Source organism: Neolamprologus brichardi, chromosome 1 (genome assembly GCF_056152115.1).
Source record: "Neolamprologus brichardi isolate AB-2024 chromosome 1, ASM5615211v1, whole genome shotgun sequence".
NCBI classification, from domain to species: domain Eukaryota; kingdom Metazoa; phylum Chordata; class Actinopteri; order Cichliformes; family Cichlidae; genus Neolamprologus; species Neolamprologus brichardi.
Window position 1 is genome coordinate 43,844,176 of NC_142104.1, and position 19,923 is coordinate 43,864,098.

Below are 19,923 nucleotides of genomic sequence, written 5' to 3' on the forward strand. Positions count from 1 at the left end.
GTGAATGTCTTAAAATAGATGAAAGGTACTTAACAGTATTAATTATTGGTGTGTTATTAATTAATGCATCTATGCTTCTGACTTTCACATCGTATTTCAATGAGTAGTTAATTGGCATTTCTCAGTTTTTAAAAGATCTTTTTTTACTTTCCTTTTTTGTATGTAAATGTCTTATTTATGTTAATTTTTACCTTAATGGACATTACAGTATATCAGGGACGTCACAATCATTCGTTCACAGTGTAGGAAGATTCAATGGTCATTTTTCTACATGCAGCATATGACATGTTATCTATTGTATCAACTTCCTTCTTACGCTAAAAATGTTTTACATGTGAAGACCTCACATTCAGTAAAAAACTAAACAAATAACAAACAAACAAGAACTCTATAAGGTAAGGTGTAACAATTTCCTACAGTGATGTCTGTAGAGGTCCTGGATGACTGGCAGGTCAGACCTGGTGATAAGATGTGCTGATCTGACCGCCCTCCAGAGAGCTTTGCGGTCCACATCATTATAACTGCCGTACCAGGTTGTGATACACCTAGACAGAATACTCTTGATGGTGCATCGAGAGACGTTTGTGAGTATTTTGGAGTCCATGCCGCCTCTTTAGCCTCCGCAGAAAGAAGAGAGCTGTCTAGCTGCGTTGTGATCACATCCACATGAATCAACTAAAACTTAAGGAACTGACCTCACTTAATGATTTTAAGGCAATGTCAAATGACTTAAATGCAGCTAATTCAGGCTGCACCTGTTTGAATGTCTGAAATGTCTGAATATTATTCCTTTATTTCTGGCATTAGACAAGTACTTTTACCAAGGTATCCATTTTTTTATTGATACTGAAGCATATAATCTTTTTTTTGTCTTTTCTTTTTATGGATTAACTAAGAAATAACTAACGAATCCTCCTTTAGTTATGAAGATCTGTAGGATGCTGGGGGATTCCCATGATGCACTTCTTCAGTCACCTTTCTCACTCACTATGTATTAACAGACCTCTCTGGACTGAATCATATCTGTTATTAATCTCTGTCTCTCTTCCACAGCATGTCTTTTATCCTGTCTTCCTTCTCTCACCCCAACCAATCACAGCAGATGGCCCCGCCCCTCCCTGAGCCTGGTTCTGCCGGAGGTTTCTTCCTGTTAAAAGGGAGTTTTTCCTTCCCACTGTTGCCAAAGTGCTGCTCATAGGCGGTCATATGATTGTTGGGTTTCTCTCTGTATGTATTACTGTAGGATCTACCTTACAAAATAAAGCACCTTGAAGCAGCTGTTGTTGTGATTTGGTGCTGTATAAATAACATTGAACTAAATTGTATGTGTATGTTCTATTAACTTATGCAACTTATGATTGTACTGCTGTCCTTCTCGACCAGGATACTCTTCTTTAAATAAATAAATAATCATAATAATAATACATGTGACCAACTCAGATCCTCATTGGTGTTAAAGCATCTGACTCTCTCTAACAGTAAAAAGAAGTTAATTGTCTAATAACATACACCCTCATTTATGTCAGTGAAGCTGAGGCAGAGAATGTGCACAGTTTTGGGTTCCTGCAAATCAGTGCAAGACAAACTGTAATTAAGGAAAATAAATAAGACTAAATTCATACTGTTTTTTGTCTACAGTAAGCTCCTCAGTCTTGCTGATGTTGAGCAGCAGATTCTTGTCCCGACACCATGATGTCAGGGCTCTCACCTCTGCTCGGTAAGCAAACTCATCTACATCTATGCAGCTGATGAAGACATGGGCAGATCCCAAAACTTCATGATGAGCCTAGATAGAATCATAGTGTTATAAATGGAGCTGCAGTCAGCAAACAGCATCCGCATATATGTGTTGTTATGGTCCAGGTGGGAGATGGCGGTGTGCAGAGCCAGTGATGTTGCTATCTGCAGGCCTCAAACTGAAAAGGATCAAGTGTGAAGTGAAGATGTGATGTGAGCTTTGACTATACTCTCAAAGCACTTCATAACAATGGAGGTGAGTGCCTGTGGGCAACAGTCATTGAGGAAATTCACATTATGTGTCATCGTTTTGGGGATGATGGTGGTCCTCTTGAAGGATGAGGGGACAACAGACAAAAGCAGGGAGAGGTTGAAAATGTCTGTGACAACATCTGCCAGTGCGTGAGAGCACAACCTGTCTAATCCAGGAGCTTTCTCTATGTTTACTTTTTAGAAGTACTTACAGGCATCTGCCTGAGGGATCTGAAAAGGACAGCTGTGCTCCTCTGACAGAAGCACTGGCTTGCTGCTTTGGCCTCTCAAAGAAGGCTTAGAAAGTGTTCAGCTCCTCAGGTAGAGAAGCCGTCTCCCCCTCCATGCTGTAGCCCTTCCCCTTGTAGTCTGTTATAACCTTTAACCACTCCACATATGCCTGCTGTTTTAGCCGCTGCAGCAGGACTCACTGATTATTGATAGTTATTTAGACTTTCTGAGTTAACTTCAGGAATTATATCCTTCCATCCATCAATGTGTCTTTTAGACCCCATTCCTAATAGACTGCTCTAAGAAGTCCTACCAGTAATTATTGCTTTAGTTCTAAATATGATCAACCTATCTCTAATAATCGGCTATGTACCACAGGCCTTCAAGCTGGCTGTAGTTAAACCTTTACTCAAAAAGCATCTCTAGACCCAGCAGTCTTAGCTAATTATAGGCCAATCTCCAACCTTCCTTTCATATCAAAAATCCTTGAAAGAGTAGTTGTCAAACAGCTAACAGATCATCTGCAGAGGAATGGTTTATTTGAAGAGTTTCAGTCAGGTTTCAGAGCTCATCACAGCACAGAAACAGCTTTAGTGAAGGTTACAAATGATCTTCTTATGGCCTCTGACAGTGGACTCATCTCTGTGCTTGTCCTGCTTGACCTTAGTGCAGCATTCGATACTGTCGACCATAATATCCTATTAGAGCGATTAGAACATGCTGTAGGTATTACAGGTATTGCACTGCAGTGGTTTGTATCATATCTATCTAATAGACTCCAATTTGTGCATGTAAATGGAGAGTCCTCTTCACACACTGAGGTTAATTATGGAGTTCCACAGGGTTCAGTGCTAGGACCAATTCTGTTTACATTATACATGCTTCCCCTAGGCAGCATCATTAGAAGACAGCATACATTTACACTGCTGATGACACCCAACTTTCTCTAAGCTAGATAACACACACCAATTAGGCAGGAATGTCTTAAAGGCATAAAGAGCACAATGACCTCTAATTTCCAGGCTTGACTTTGACCTTCTGTAACGCTGTGAGGAATCTCGGAGTCCTTTCTGACCAGGACATGTCCTTCAACGCACATATTAAACAAATATGTCTTTAATTTGAGCAGTATCTCTTAAATGAGAAGCATCCTGTCCCAGAGAGACGCTGAAAAACTAGTTCATGCATTTATTACTTCTAGGCTCGATTGTGGTAATTCGTTATTATCAGGACGTCGTAAAAACTCCCTGAATGCTTTAATTAAAGTACTGAGAGAGAGCATATTCTCCTAAACTGGCTTCTCTTCACTGGGTCCATATTAAACCAATGACCTGAGGTCATATTAAAACTGTTTCTTCTATTTCTTCTATTTGTATTATAAAATCACTAAATTAGAAACATCCTGTCTGAGTGGTGCTGAAAACTAGTTCATGCATATCTTGACTGGACTATGTGTCAGAGTCTGCACTGGCAGAACGTGTGGACTTGAATTGAGAATTGAGAACCAGAGCTTGACACAAGAGACCAAGAGAGGGAGCTACAGAGGGAGAGAGGAAACTTAACCACAGGGTCATGAGAAAGAGGCAACAATGGGTGAAGAAACATATATGGATACACATGACAGACAGAGAAGACATGAAACATAGCCCAGGGAGAAGATGTGTAAACTGGAAGGAAAGACAACATGGAAATAAAAATAACTAAACATGGATGCAAAGCAAAGAATAACTTAAAACTAATAGAAAACTAAAACATTTTAGACACAGGAGAATTCACAAAAAGACAATAACCTCAAAATGCTGGGTCTGTCACTATGTGTGGAATATGCTCTGATAAGAAGGTACACAGAAAGGAAAGATTACAGTACTTTAACAAAACTGCAACCTCAGTGACTGAAAAATCAAGCAAAATACTACAGTGTGTCTGTTTTGACCAACAACTGTGTCACCAGAGAGCGATCCAAGATGAGATGAGATAAGATGAGATAAAAGAAGATAACCTTTATTAGTCCCACACGTGGGAAATTTGTTTTGTTACAGCAGAAAGTGGACAGTGCAAAGTTATATAGCAAAAATTTGAGAAGACTGGAATAGAATAAGAACAATGGTAAATGGTCTGTATTTGTATAGCGCCTTACTAGTCCCTAAGGACCCCAAAGCACTTTACACATCCAGTCATCCACCCATTCACACACAGGTGATGGCACAGCTGCCCTGGGGCAACGGGTGAAGTGTCTCGGCCAAGGATACAGCGACCGAGACTGTCCAAGCCGGGGCTCGAACCGGCAACCTTCCGATTACAAGACGAACTCCCAACTCTTGAGCCACGATCGCCCCTCAAGATACTGTACACAACTGTACAGAATAGAATAAAATAAAATACTATATACAATAAGACAAAAATAGAATACAAATGCTATATACACCTTTGTCAGAAAAAGAGTATTGCACTTAGTCTTATAGCACATGTGTGGGTTTGTGTGTTTGATCAGCTGCAAAGTCGTTGTTGTGGAGTCACTAAGGTCTTATATATGCCATTCTACCAGAACTCCAATAATCCAAACAGAAAACTGGAAATCATCACATTTTCAGAGTTTACGTATCTGCTTAAATCAACCTCTTTAATCAGCTTCACACATTATTTAATTGCTGGACTTCCTTTAATTATTACTATTATTTGTACCTGCTCGGCATTTTTTCTTATCTGTATTTGATGTGAACCGGTATTGGCTGGAATCATAATTTCCCTGAGGGGACCTCCCCAAGGGGTTAAACAAATTATATTCTATTTTATTCTTTGCTACATTCAGTTATTGTAAATTCTTATTTTTATATTTGCTAAACATTGTATTACAGCATGAACCTTATCTGAAAATGGAAGACTTGAAATATGCAGCTCACCTTTTGTACCTGCATTTTCTTTTCACATTTTTTAAACATACTCATCCAATCTCTTACAGGGACACCCAGAAATAAATGGCTGTTAAAATGTTGGAGCGTTCCAAAAAGACACTTCAAATGTAACAGTCTGCTATCTTAAAACTGTTTGAAGGTCAACATGTTCATTGTTCCATGTGCTACATTGCACTCTCTGACGATCAAAGGTAATTACCACACAGAAAAGTGCACTACCTTCGGAGCAGTGTTAGACTACTCAGGGCTGAGTGGGTTTTTTTCTTTCTTTAAAAAAAAATAGTAATTCCAATCTGTAAAGTCAGATTGCCCTTTATGGGTTCTTTAGTTGGAATTTGGGTTCCATATTGTTTTACAAAGCAGCCTTCAAAACTTGGTCACAGTTCCTGTGTTTTCAAAGCACGCTGACCTAAAACAGCATTTTTACATCAGGCTTGATTATTATACATGAGATTGAGTATCTACATTTTATACAGTTCCACTCTTAATTTTTTATGATATATAACATTCGGTGCTGGTGCCCTGTTGCTTAAGCATAGTGAGGTATTGTGAGAGTTTAATCAATGCAGAGACTATGGAGATGCACTTGCATGCATTCCTTGAAAAAGCCAACAGAACATCCCAGTCGCAATAATGCTCTACAGATACGATTCTAGTTGGCTAAAATGGACTGCTACTTACATAGTGCTTTTTTTTTTTTTTTACTGTAAATGGTTGGCTGGACAAGGAAAATAACCCACAGCAAAGTTAGTTAGAAAGAATATGAATATGAAGCAAAAACAACACTGTTTTCGACGTTCTGTATCACTTTACTACAAAGAAGTTCTTGTTATGACGTTTGTCGGCTCCACAACAGGGAAAAAGGACCAGCAACAGCACAATCATAAATGAGAGTAGTCCACAATACTAGCTGTTATATTTGCAAACCTGCCCCTTTGTGACAATACAAACATTTAGATGTAAATGTATTTGTATAGCACTTTATTAGTCCCTAAGGACCCCAAAGTGCTCTGTGACATCCAGTCATCCACCCATTCACACACACATTCACACACTAGGTCAACAAAGCTGTTCAGGTCACCAACGTACCACTATGGTGGTTGCTTAACAGTAGCCCTCGTGCAGGACTGTTGTGCTTTGAGTCCTCATCTTTCTGTGTGAATGGTACTGAGACAGAAAGAAGAGGCACTGTTGCATATTTAAGCTGGCTTTGATTGGTGCGAAAAAGGTTAGCAAAGGTGGCATAATGAGGTGACCTGCTTTGCAGTATTATAGCACCACCTACATGTGAAAAGACTGGTGACTGAGTTATTTCAACATTTCCCAGATACATTCATTTATTACAGACAGAGAGGAGGAATAAACATCATGGCAAGAATACTTGGAATCAGTACTCTGTGCATGCATATCATTGCAAGTGCAGAAGCAGTGAAATACTAATGCCAGTGAACACGGATGCCAGAGGGCAAAGGCAAGGATTGGAGAGAGTTTCCTGTGCATGCTAAAGCTGCCAGAACTAACTGAATATCTGCACTTTACTGACTGTTAGCATTTTCTCTGAATCTTGAGAAGTGAGACAGCAAAGGAAGCTGGAGAACTTTAGTGAGACCGAGAAAAAAGACTCCATTGATGGGTTCGTCTTTCTAAAGTGTTCCTTTAATTGCACACAATGAAACAATCACAGGAAAATGAAAGGGGCACAGAACCAAACATGAGAAATATTAATCATTGTCCCTTTCCTTCCATTTTCTTCTATTAATCTGCATTAAGCAATTCATCCACTGTAAAGAAAGAAAGAGCCTGCAGCAACTGGCCATGTGTTTAGCAGAATGAATGGCTAGTCAGGACCATTTAAATCCCACCTCTTCCTTTGTGGAATGCCTGCTAGCGAGTTACTCATGATCACTCAAAGAACAGCCACATAAAATAGATACAACTGTGAGAATCGCGTATTTTAGTTTCTTTTCCATGGTTGCAATAATGCCATGCAAGTTTCTTTCTCTTTACCCATTGTGTCATTGTCCTGTTTTTTGACCCAGTTTTTGAGTTTTCGGACTAGTTATCTATTTAAGTATAAGCTAACATGTAATAGTTCCTGATTATATTACTTGTTGGTTATTTGTTGTTCTTGATTTCTGGTCTGTTCATGTTTGTTCCCTTTGTGTCCAGTCTGCATCCAGGCAATTTCTCAGTTCCTTTGTAACAGCAATTAAGCTGCCTCTTTTAGCTCACCCCTCTGTTTCCAAGTCTAGCAAATTGTATCTTTGCTAGGACTACGCTCTTCTGGACAGAATTATCAGACGTTGTTCCTGGGATCTGCTTCGTTCAGCTTGGATCACTGCACTGAATGCTCCAAGGACCACTGGGAGCACTGTTGCCTTCACCCTCCACATCTTCTGGAGCTCTTCTCTCAGCGTTTGGTACTTCAAGCATCCCATGACCTTTTCCCTGATGTTGCTGTCATTTGGTATAGCTTCATCTACCACTACGGCCATCTTCCTATGCTTGTCCACCAATGCTATTCCTGGTTGGTTAGCCATCACCAGTTTGTCTGTTTGCATCTGGAAGTCCCATAGGATCTTAGCTTAGGATCTTAATCATTCTGAACCACCCTAGGAGGCGTATCCATTTCAACCTTGCTCCTTTTCCAGACTTGGTGGGATTGATCTCATATTGGTCTACTGATACTGAGAGTACACCTTGGATGGTTTCTTCTTCTGTCTCTCTGGTATACCTCTTCAAGCAACTAGCCAAGGCTGCAAGTCTTTGCTTGGCAGTTTCCAATGCCTCAGATATGGACAGCTTGCTGATAGTTATCTGATAGTTGGCTAACTTCCCTGAGTGCTACCTGGGTCTTGGCCTCTATTCTCCTTCTCCATGGAGGGTATTGCTCCTTGTGGCTGTTCATCTTGTAGCCAAGCATCTTAGTGATCACTGCCGCCGTGGTCTAGATCACCTTTTTTGTTTTGGTGAAGGTCGCAGTCGGAAATACATATAATGTTTTCGAACAACTGTGATCAATTAGGTTGTTGTTGTGCTTTGTTGATTTTTAAGCGAAAAATATCAGCCTCACAACGCCGCACTGAGATAAATGTTCACCCTTCTGTATATGAAAGTTCAAAGTACGCACCAACAGGGGTCCTCAGAAAATAAGTTCAAGACAGCCAAGTCATGACTTGGTGTGAAAATTCATTTTCTTGCTGTAAACTACATACCACCCTCAGAGACATCACATTAAATACTCCAGTCAGCTGACAAGATGCACTTAAAAAGCTAAAGTAAGAAAAATCTTGAACAGAACTGACAGAGCAAAGCTTAACATGACACATGAGACGAAGGACTCTCAAAATGAGCACAGGAAGTAACGAACACTGAGACCAGGACTAAGACCTATGAGCTTGACAGAACAAACAGGATGACCAGAAAACAACGAGACAGGAAACAGGGAGAGCAGACAGACATGGGGAGACGATTGGTGTGACGAAAATGTATCCAAAAAAGTGATAACTGCAGTGCTAGAACACTGGCAGCAGCCAACCAAGCTAGAGTGTGTCTGGTAGTACCTGTCCAGACACCTCTGTGAACATCTGTATTTACACCTGTGTGCAAACCTGTGTTTGTGTTCATAAGGTCTCCATGTAAATGTATAATAGTGGGTGTGGGGAGCTATAGCCCTGCCACCCAGGACATAAAGTAGGCATGGAGGAGATCCAGGTCCTAGCCATCCAGAGGCCCCCCAGAACACGAGAGCCCAGGGAGGACCACCTCAGGGGCAATCATGTCACCCCCCCTAGAAACGAGCGGACTAGGCCACCCAGCAGCCACAGTGCAGAAGTAGTGCTCTACCCGCACTATACACAGTGCAGGCAGAGCACTGCTTTCCCCTCCTGAGTCGCCTGATGGTTTGCCAGAATCTTTTTCTATGGCCTCTCTGAACTCCTCCCACACCTGTGTTTTTGTTTTAGCCACTGCCTTAGTCATGTTCCGCTCAGTTGGTACGTATCAGCTGCCTCCAAAGTCCCACAGGCTAACCAAGCCCAAAAGGACTTCTTCTTCAGCCCGGTGGCTCCCTTCACCTCTTGTGTCCACCATCTGGTTCGGGGATATCAATGACACACACAACGACAGGCACCAACCACCGTGTATCTACAGCTCAGTGCAGCGACTTCGGCAATGGAGGTGCTAAACATGGCCCATTTGGACTCACTGTCCCCAGTCTCCCTCAGAAAGCTGCTGAATCTCTGCCAGAGCTGTGAGTTGAAATCTTGCGGACCGGGGCCTCTGCCAGGCATTCTCAGTGCACCCTCACCATATGTTTAGGTGCACCAGGTCTGTCCAGCATCCTCCCCCACTATCTGATCCAATTCATCACCAGGTGGTGATCAGCCCCTCTCTTCACCCAAGTGTCCAGAATATTTGGCTGTAATTCTGGGGGTATGATTATAAAATTGATCATCAACCTGCATCAACCTGCAGCCTAGGGTGTCCTGGTGCCACGTGCAGTTATAGACACCCTTATGTTCAAACATGATGTTTGTTATGGACAAACTGTGGTTTGCACAGAAGACAAAAAACAAAACACCACTTGGGTTCAGATTCCCACCCCAACCAACCCACTGCCTCTCACCAAAGGCAACTCCAGACTGAGACGGTCCAGCTCCTCTCCAGGAAACTGGTTCCAGAGCCCAAGCCATGTGTTGGGGTGAGCCTGACTATATCTTACTGGTACCTCTCAACCTCACGCACTAACTCAGGCTCCTTCCCCACCAGAGAGGTGTTATTCCATCTCCCAATCACTAGTTTTAGTAGTCACCAGGGCCAACACACATTGGATCCAACCCCTACAGCACCTCATGTGGGTGGTGGGCCCAAAGGAGGATAGGCCCATGTCCCTTTTTTAGGTGGGCATGGCCAGGATCCATGGACTAAGGCCCAGCTACCAGACGCTCACCCTTGGGCACCCTCCTTGAGCCTGGCTCCAGGGCAGGGCCCCAGTAACCCTATCCCGGGAAGGGTGAACTCTTCCCTCGATGTTCTACTCACAGGGGTCTTTTGAATCGCTCTTTCTCTGGTCCCTCACCAATGACCAGTTTGCACTGGGTGATCCTATCAGGGGGCAAAAGCCCCGTGACAACATAGCCCCTGGGATCCCTGGGACACACAAACCCCTCCACCATGATAAGGCAGCGATTTACAGAGGGATATTAAATTTTCGGAATTTCTTTGTAGACTAGGATAACGTAACCATCCTAACACTGTAAAAAAATCATTTATTTTTATTTGTGGTGCTCATTATTCTGGAAGAGATCAGCACAATTAAATTTCTCCCAGAAAACTGACAGTTACTGTTCCAGTAGCCATTATTGCCCTGGTTTGTTGGAAACAAAGGAATTTAAGGGCAGAAATTTTTGAAAATGTTTGAAAATCAGACATCCTGCAGGTTCCTTCACACTGTAACAAGCACATACTTGCCCAAACTATTGGCCACCTGGCCAATAGATCCAACCTCCTCCCAGCACCCAGTATTATTCATTTTAGGCTTTTGAAAAAGCAACTGGCGCTGTAATATTGTTAGTTATTCGAGTGTTGTCCTGCAAAGATTCATTAGGATTTTCGCCATGTCTTTCTTTTCACTTTCTATAACAAGATGGTTATCTTTCCCATTATCAATAGAAGCAAGAGGAATCTTAATTGTGTGATATTGTGTAATTGTGTAATTGAACTATTATCCCTTTATAAATATCAATCGAAACAGCAATGAATTAGATAATAAGTTATTCTAAATTTAGGTCTTCAAATGTGTGTTTGTTTCTGTGTAGCCCTAGCACTCAAGCACACATGATTCATATGAAAGTAGGTTTTTCTTTCCAGTATCTTATGTGGATCAGTGACACTTCTCTTTGGACACACATACCCCAACAGACCGAAGGGTGAGCAACAGCAACCAGTGTGGGTTCTACGTAGACTATAATAGTAAACAACGATGCACATATATACGAGTAAGTGAATGTGTGTTCTTGAAATGTATTCACTGGCTAAAAAAATAAAGGAAAACTTTAAAAACACATCAAATCAATAGGGAAAAACAATCATGCTGGATATCTATACTGATATGTACTGGGTAATGTATTAGGAATGAAAGGATGCCACATTGTTTGATGAAAATTAAAAATATCAACCTACAGAGGGATGAATTCAAGGACACCCCAAGAATCAAAGTAAAAAAATTATCCAGCAGGCTAGTTGAGAGATGCTCCCAATGCTCAGACAACGGCTGATGTCGTTCCTGATTTGGACCAGGACATTAGTGAGGTCTTCGACAGTCTGACGTACAACCTGACAGTCAGATGGATGAGTCATAATGTCTCAGAGGTATTCCATTGGATTTAGGTCAGGTGAACGTGGGAGTCAGTAAGTGGTATCAATTCCTTCATCCTCCAGGAACTGCCTGGATACTCTTACCACATACCTAGCCCCTGAGTTAAATGGCTTCTTCATACAGAAAGACTGCATAAGTATGATGTTGCATTTTAATGCTGCAGATATTTAAGGCTGTGCATTAATTCTCACCAATAATGTATTTTCTTTTTGGCATTGCAGTCCTATTAAAAACAAGTCTGATTTGGTCATGAGCTCAAACCTTAACTGAAAATAAAAAACAAGGCTAAGTTTGAAACGTCAAGTGTGGAAGTGCCTGAAATCTGTTTAGTATAGCAATTGAGTAAAATCTACTTTGTTCAGGACTGACTATTGTTTCAATATATCACACTCTTTTTATGTTGTCCTCTCTACACACAAGCTTCATGGGGTAGAGCAATAAAAAGTCCTCCAGATTAAAGAGAATTTCAGAATTATGTTAACATTTTAAGGGTTCCCAAATGAACTCACTGAACATGGATCATTTATAGAAGTCATAGATTATCTTCATGAGAAGATAATCTATATGGATATATGTAAAGCTTCTCATGAGCTTTACATATATCCAGATAATTGTTTTTTAAACACTATTCTTAAGGTTTTTTAATACTACGCCAACCACAAGCCTCAGTCACAATTGCTATGAAGAAGCCAATAAGAGAAATGAATCACACCATATTAAAAACACTGTGCCGTCACAGTTGGCCACATAATGCCAGCCTCTAAAATGGTATTAGAATGTTAAACACAGGCTTTTGGTACAGCTTGCCATTTCTGCAGAACAGATTCTTTAAGCCAAGTGACTGGATGTTTATGTCAGTATAGTATAGCGATGCAATGACTTGACAATACTCTAAGTTTTAGATAGCTGTTTAACCCTTTAAAGCTGGTCAGAGCGGCACGCTCTGTTTTGCGTAACTATTTTTAAATAGCTCTGCAACCACGTAAGCTAGCGCAATAAATTTTTTTGCATATGAAACTGGAGGAGTTGTACTTACATCTTATGCCATCAGCTTGTCCTCGGTCACAGTTTCCTTCCACATATAGCTTTGCAAAAACTGCATAAAAAGCACTTGCAGCAACAAAAACATAATATTCCAGAAACACGCTTTGCTGATCCGATCAGCTGTTCATAACACTTCCTACGTTGGAATAGAGGTCAGAGCAAACTTTCGCATGTCCGCTATTACCTGACCGAAACCGGAAGTTTGCGGAAATTTTACCATCATGGCCTTATGAGCCTATACTGGTGTTTTTAAAAGTTATGTTTGACTTTATGACTTTCTGTGTGGTTTCTGGGATGCTTAGGACTCATATTGCACTGCTGGAAATAGTTTATTTTGATGCATATGCTGCTTTTTTGCAAATTTGCATCATAATATTTATTTTCGTTTTTCCTGCAGTATATAAAAATTGGTGTATTTCAAAAATAAAACTATGAAGACACTTAAAATAAATTTCCTGTGGTGGGAAACTATTTTGTGCAACTTTTTTGTATTTACAGTTTTGAGGGATAAGCCTCTTAAATTTCTCTAACTAGAAATATATGTTAAAAAAACAAAAACGATTTTCAATTTTTTTGTATTTATTGCACTTTTTTGCAATTTATGTAATTACTATGGACTTAATGCAGACATATTATTAAAATCTAGGCTGTAATGGTTGTATTGATGTATAGCAACTTGAAATGCTCCCAAAAATGGCTCCACAGCATGTAAAAATATAATATAAGCTCTGGCAGACTTGGTTCTATGGTAGGTCTTAAAGGGTTAACTAACTGTGTTAAGCACAATGGTACTGCTATGTATTTGTGCAACTTTATTTTCTTTCAAAATAACTGTTAGAACTTTGCTCTAATAATGACAAAGAGTGACTGACATCTGATGTTTACCATCTGGATTACGTGATTGTGGTTAGAGGGTCAGAATGTTCACATTTGATGGTCTTCTCTGCGACATTTAACAACGCTAAACACAATATACTGAATGATAAAGGTTTGCACTTATGACTCACAAATGTGGTCTTCTTTAAACATGTAGCGGTGCAGTATGTTTTGCTGCTTTAGTAAATCAGCTGCTCCATACTAGACTGTAATGTCTGGGGTGTTAAACTGAAAATGTCTCCGTCAAACACAGAGATATACCTATACATTTGTTTTTTAGCATAGCTGACAACCAGAAGGACCCACTTTTCTTTTGGTAATGGTTAATATTTTGAACTGTATGGAAAACGCCATAGTATTTGTTACACAGTCATTGGTGTTTACCACACACCTTTATACCTTCTTAGGATGAAAACAAAGATTTGAAAACAATAAAATAACTTTACATGAAGCATGAACATCATGCTAATTTTGGATTTCACTGATGTCTCTGAACTGTTCCTTTTTTGGAATAATTGAATTTATTCTGATTTTTGGGGGATTATCTCTGATCTACACAGGGTCAAAACTATTCAAAGAAACTTATTTACACTTCCAGTAATATTTGGCTAAACATCTGGTCAATGTGAATGTTTGGCACATTGGCCAGAGGTTTTTGGTACCCTTCAACAAGCTCCCAGCATAATTCTGGCTGCATGTCAGAAACTGTTCTCGGCAGAATTAGGAGTTCATTCCAATCTGCTTCTTTCCTGGCACGAACGTCACTTTTAAGCATTGTCTTGTAATTTTGGTTGAATAACATCCTGAACATCCTAACCAATTTCCTCATCTAAGGGAAACATTTTGGATTATCTTCCAGACCTCAGAGTGGTGACACATCCAAATAACTTGTATTTACATACAGTTGTTTCAGCTGATGAGCTTGGAATCTGCACTTGTTTAGAAATCGCTCCAGGAAACCTTACCAACTTGTTTGAATCTGTAGTTCTCTGGCAGTTCAGTGTGTGCTGTCAAAAAAACATTTTTATGCTGGAAACACCCCAAAACATTGTTTTTGTTCTGTTACCCTTTTTTGAAAACAAAATTATCAGAAAGATTTATAAGTTACTAAAAAACAGCAGATAAAGCAAAAAAAAAAAGAAAAAGGAACGCCTACGTCTGTGAAGTGTGGGAATTATACTGAGTCATGCTGATGACACAGATAATCAGTATGACTCAAAATATCAAACGCTTATATTAAATATATATTAAACATTAAATAAAGTGTGAAAGCCCGAAGGCTGCCCTGCAGTGTGTTTATTCTCACTTCCATGCCCACCTAGAGCTATCCAGCTAAATTACACTGATTTGATGTGGTAGGAGTGGTGAGCCAGTTTATTCCCTTTCTTACCTTTCATGAGCCAACTGCACTGTGCCTGTGTGCTAACACATCAGCTCATCACTGCAGACATTTTAAAGCAGAAAGCACAAATATCTGTATCACGCAGCTCTATAAGCTTCTGCAGCATACACCGGCTGTTCTCCATATGACGTTCCTTAATAACCATTTCCCCTTACAAACTGGTAATTATGTTCCTGCAGATCCTGGGCTTTGTTAATGTGCACCGTCTCCCCATGCACCAGTGCTCTGGAATACATTCGTGTTCTGAATACCTTCCACTGCATTGTTATCATTTCACATACCTAATCCTCAATTCACTGACCTGTCAACACTCGTACTGGTAAGCAGTCACACACACGCAGCACTCCCATGAGTTTCAACATGATCACAACAACAATATTCAGAGCCCAATTTAGATCTGAACAAGCTGGGGCATGCTAAAAAATATATATTAAAAAAGGTTGAACAAAGTATTTGGCAGTAAAGTATGTGTTCCTGCGTCTTTGTGTGCATTTCTCAAAAGGCTTGTCAGCACTAAATAATGGAGCACAAAATTCTGTGTTATATTAAATTACAGTACAAAGAAGACATGATGTTACTACCATCACTCTTACTTTGAGACCTACTCTGCTCTGACAGACACCACCAAGTGTGTCTCTGAGCAAAACACCAGCTTTTTTTTTCTTCATTTGTGACATATTGCTGCTGCCAGAGACAAAACCCTCGGTGTCATGACCCCTGGGTTTTGTCTCTGAGGTTTAAGGCCAGTGTTCTTATGTGGATTTTGGGCTGAGTTAAAATAGTGTTCCTAGTTATTTAAATCTAGCTTATTTTTAGTTTAGACTGGTGCTTTTAAATAATTTCCAGGGTTTTGAGTTTCTTCTGAATTCTGAATCTTTCTGTATTTGGAATTTCAATTAAATTTTATCTATATAGTTCCAACTCAAGCTGCTTTATATTGTAAGGTAAGGACCAAACAATAATACTCGGAAAACCCCCAACTACAACTGAGCAAGCATTTGGTAGCAGTGGGAAGGAAAAACTGCAACAGGCTGTGGGTGAGGGGAGGTAGACAGGATGAAAAGTACACTGGGGAAGAGTTTCCTAGTTGGTGTATGATATTCCCAGTTTATTCTTTGGTGGTGCTTAGCCTTTGGTTTTGTTGCCTTTTTGGAAATCTATTTATTTGGTACTTTAACCAGCTACCAGTATTTCTGTGTTAAGTTGCCACATATACCTGTCTGTATGTAGGTACTTCTGTAGTCTGTAGTTTAAATTGCCCTGTCTCGTTGTCTTGATTATTTTCACCTGTAATAATCACCATGGTGTCCCATCTACCTGATTACTCTCTGTATCTATTTAAACCCTGAGTTCAGTGGTGTTTGATGTGGTGTCATATGGTGTTCCTGATTCCTTGGGTATTTTGTACTTATGGACTTTTTCTGGTGCTATTTGAACTACTACTCTTTCTGAATAAAGGTTTCTCTTTTGCTGCTAAAACAAGTCTCAGTGTCAGGGGAGGCTGCTCGACATGGTCGACCCATCGTGCTGATCAATGGAGGTGCCTTTTGAATGCATTGGCACGGGGCTATCGTTTTGCATTAGTGCTGGTGGATGGACACAATATCCCAAAGCAGTGCCAGCGCACACCATTTCTGCATAGGGTGTGGCACAGGTGCAATTTCAGGTCATGTCCCAAGTCTGTATCTTGAAAGAGACACTGACTGATTAGGGTCTGTCAGTGTCTCTTTCACATGGCATGTTGGTCATGTCTCACACACTAGAAACACAGACAAACAAATGACATTTGGACCAGTGTCTATAACCTGTACACTGACTTCCTGTTCATAGGTACGAGCCCAGCTAAGGATGACATTCATTACGTTCTGGGCCAAAGTTACACACGTTGGGGAGGTTATCACGGGAGAATACGCCCCAGGACCATCAGCAGCCCCTGTACAAAAGTAAGATTAGACAAACTGCTAGTATTAGTCCCTTCTTCTAGTTCAAAGTTACTCGCCAAGTTGCTTTGTGGTCATAGAGGATTTTGACTATGAAGTGTTGCAGTCGGACAGGAGAGAAGCCACACAGGTATACCACCTCAACCTGCTCTGAATCCGCTGCTCTTTTCACAGTAGGACGGATTTTCTTTACTTTTGTAGACCGAACACTCAAGCACAAACATAACAAAGAGACATCACTAAAGCTTGCTTTAGACTTTGGGAGTTGTGCTATGTGTCGACCGGACATGTAGTTACATTTCTCGGGAGGTGCACGTCAGGTTATGTAGAAGGTTGCAGTGTGGCGTTCAAATGGGGTTCCTGTTATGGTGTAAGTTAATGCGTACACTTGATACACATGTATAATTTACATGTAATGGGATGGCAGGATCTCGTTGAAATTTGACAAACTAGAGGTCTGTTGATAATGAAAACCATTAGAACTTGGCAGTTTTTAAATTATCTTTATTATGATACGACTTGGTATTAATTTGTGATAGTACTGAAAGGATTAGAGCAAATCTAAAACTGGACATGTACTAGTTCGATCCCACAGAGGTGTAGGTGGGTGGACTTTACTAATACCTGCAACTGCTTCCTTCTGACCTAAAGAAAAAACTAGGTACAATTTTTGTGCTTAAATATATGAATATATATGAATATATAATGGTATGGAATGGAATAATATATATAATATATATGAATCCCTAAAAAGAAGGGATTAAAGTTTAAAGTTTAGAGAGCAGCAAATTCACAATGGAGCACTTCCATCCATTCGCTTCCGCTTCTCCTTTTCAGGGTCGCGGGGGGCGCTGGAGCCTATCCCAGCTGTCATAGGGCGAGAGGCGGGGTCCACCCTGGACAGGTCGCCAGTCTGTTGCAGGGCCAACACACAGGGACAGACAACCATTCGCGCTCACTTTCATTCGCACATTCACACCTAGTGACAATTTGGATTATCGAATTAACCTATCCCCACAAGCTGCATGTCTCTGGACGGTGGGAGGAAGCCGGAGTACCCGGAGGGAACCCACGCAAACACGGGGAGAACATGCAAACTCCACACAGAAAGACCTGATGGTGGAATTGAACTCAGGACCTTCTTGCTGTGCGGCAACAGTGCTAACCACCGTGCCACCGTGCTGCCCTCACAATGGAGCACTTATTAGATTATTTGCCACAGCTATGAGCTACAGTGGCACACGCACGTGCGTGAGAACTCTGTGTAAACTCTGTGTAACTTTTGCTTAAGAGCCTCCCTGTGTTCATTTTTACTTTAGCTGGCAGATCTGAAATCATCAATCCAAGGCAGCCGTGTGGCATTTGGAGCGTCTATCGGCAATGTTGGAGATACTGGACCAATAAGTGCAGAGATCACACTGACTTACAACACTGTCTACTTTAACTCAGGCTCTTACAACCCTGGAACAGGTATTTTTACTGCTCCGGTCAGAGGAGTTTATTACATCAGCTTCTCTGGTCATAATTTATCAACTAGATCGATGGGGCTGCGACTGATGAAGAATGGAGAGCAGACAGTGTACAACCATGCTGCTGGAAATCGCCATGAGACAGCCACCAATGGCATGACTCTGCAGCTGGCTGCAGGAGAGCAGGTGTACATGAGGCTCCATGCAAACACCTGGATTTTTGATAATGTCAACAACCACAACACCTTCATTGGCCATTTGTTATTCCCTCTGTAAGCTCAGACAAGCATGATTTGAATAGCAAATGAGTAAACAGAACAATATTGACATGTAGAGTTTGGTTGATTACTTTCGGTGGTGACAGAGGTGGCAGGGTTACAGTAACAATCTACAGCTTTAAAACTTGGTGGTGGTGTCAAAATTAAAACCAATATTTTATAGGAGTTTGTGCCTCAATGGAACAATAAAGTCTGAATACGTGCAAAAAAAAAAAAGATTAAAATAACTATTTATGCCACAATAGGCAATTTAGTTTGACAGTCCAAAATGAAAATAAGAACAAAGTGCTACTACTGACATTTAACACCTTAATAAATGAAGGTGTGAAAGAATTTAGTAGTGTTTTGTTTTTCTAAAGGGTGCATGGTAACATGACCCGAAGGCAATGAAATAAATTCACTTGAGAGAACATGTTCAGGTTGACAAGTAATAAAAAGGTCTTTTAACCTGCTGTTAGGACTGTTTCTATCCTTCAGACAATGCACTAAACCAGCATATGCAAGAAAATGTTGAAAAGCTTTGAATAAACAAATGTTAAAAATGTATATATTTTTTAGAAACACTTAAATAGTTTCACTTGTGCAACAAGTAAATTCTTCGTTGTCCTTGTTTAACCACTGACTGACTCAAAAACTGTTCCCATAAATTAAATGGACTGATTCTTACATAGCGCTTTTCTACTGTGCCAGAGCACTCAAAGCACTTTAGACAACATGCCACATTCACACAAGCACTTTCTTCTGTGCTTTAAGTGCTTTCATACACATTCATGCTCCGATGGGGATTGAATCCACCAACCTTCCGATCAGTAGAGGACCTCCTGAGCTACAGCAACCCCCATACTAAGCCTAGGAATTTTTCATTGTGTCATAATGACTTTTGGCTTACCAGAAATCAGTCACTGAGTAATTATTTCATTTTAGCCAAATTAAGGTTGAGAAAGGCATCACCACCCCATTTGGTAAATGAAGACAAGGCGCCACCATGATCAGACTGAACTCTGAATGAAACACACCAGTGCACTATCACCAGAAAACTGCACTCTTGAAAAGACCTGCAGCCGTCTGTGTAAATTATAAAAAGAACACATATTGGGAATCCAATGTTTCAGATGATACATGGTTAATTAAGTTAGGTGCATGGCAGCATTAACTGGCAGGTGCCCTAACACAGGCATCTGTAGCCAATAAGCATTTGCTAAGCCTCATCTACTACTATAAGTCATTAAAAGTGACCTATTTACTGTTTGTGCGCTATTAGAGCCTTTAGCATTTGTAATGGATTATCTAATACTATGGTGGCACTGACCATCCAAGAAGTTTCTTTTGGTGAGTAAAATTCTTATTAGTCTGTTACTAAACACAACTTACCTGTGCTGCACCCATACAGTTTACACGGATCC

General features: G+C 40.5%; 2 protein-coding genes across 3 annotated transcripts in view; one reads left to right on the forward strand and one right to left on the reverse strand.

The window, feature by feature from the left end:
- Positions 1 to 19,923, reverse strand: part of cemip (cell migration inducing hyaluronidase 1) — a 189,160-nt gene that overhangs the window by 146,353 nt on the left and 22,884 nt on the right. The gene's annotated exons all lie outside the window — the stretch shown is intronic.
- On the forward strand, positions 8,832 to 18,518 carry LOC148106528 (complement C1q-like protein 2). Its single transcript, XM_087843629.1, has 2 exons — positions 8,832 to 8,966; positions 18,093 to 18,518. Exons 1-2 carry the CDS (start codon positions 8,832 to 8,834, stop codon positions 18,516 to 18,518), a joined length of 561 nt encoding a protein of 186 aa, XP_087699755.1.

Coding starts and splice junctions, on each gene's coding strand:
- LOC148106528 (XM_087843629.1), top strand. CDS start 8,832: ATGGAGGAGATCCAGGTCCTAGCCATCCAGAGGCCCCCCAGAACACGA. Junction 8,967..18,092: donor CCAGCAGCCACAGTGCAGAA/GTAGTGCTCTAC, acceptor TTTTTACTTTAG/CTGGCAGATCTGAAATCATC.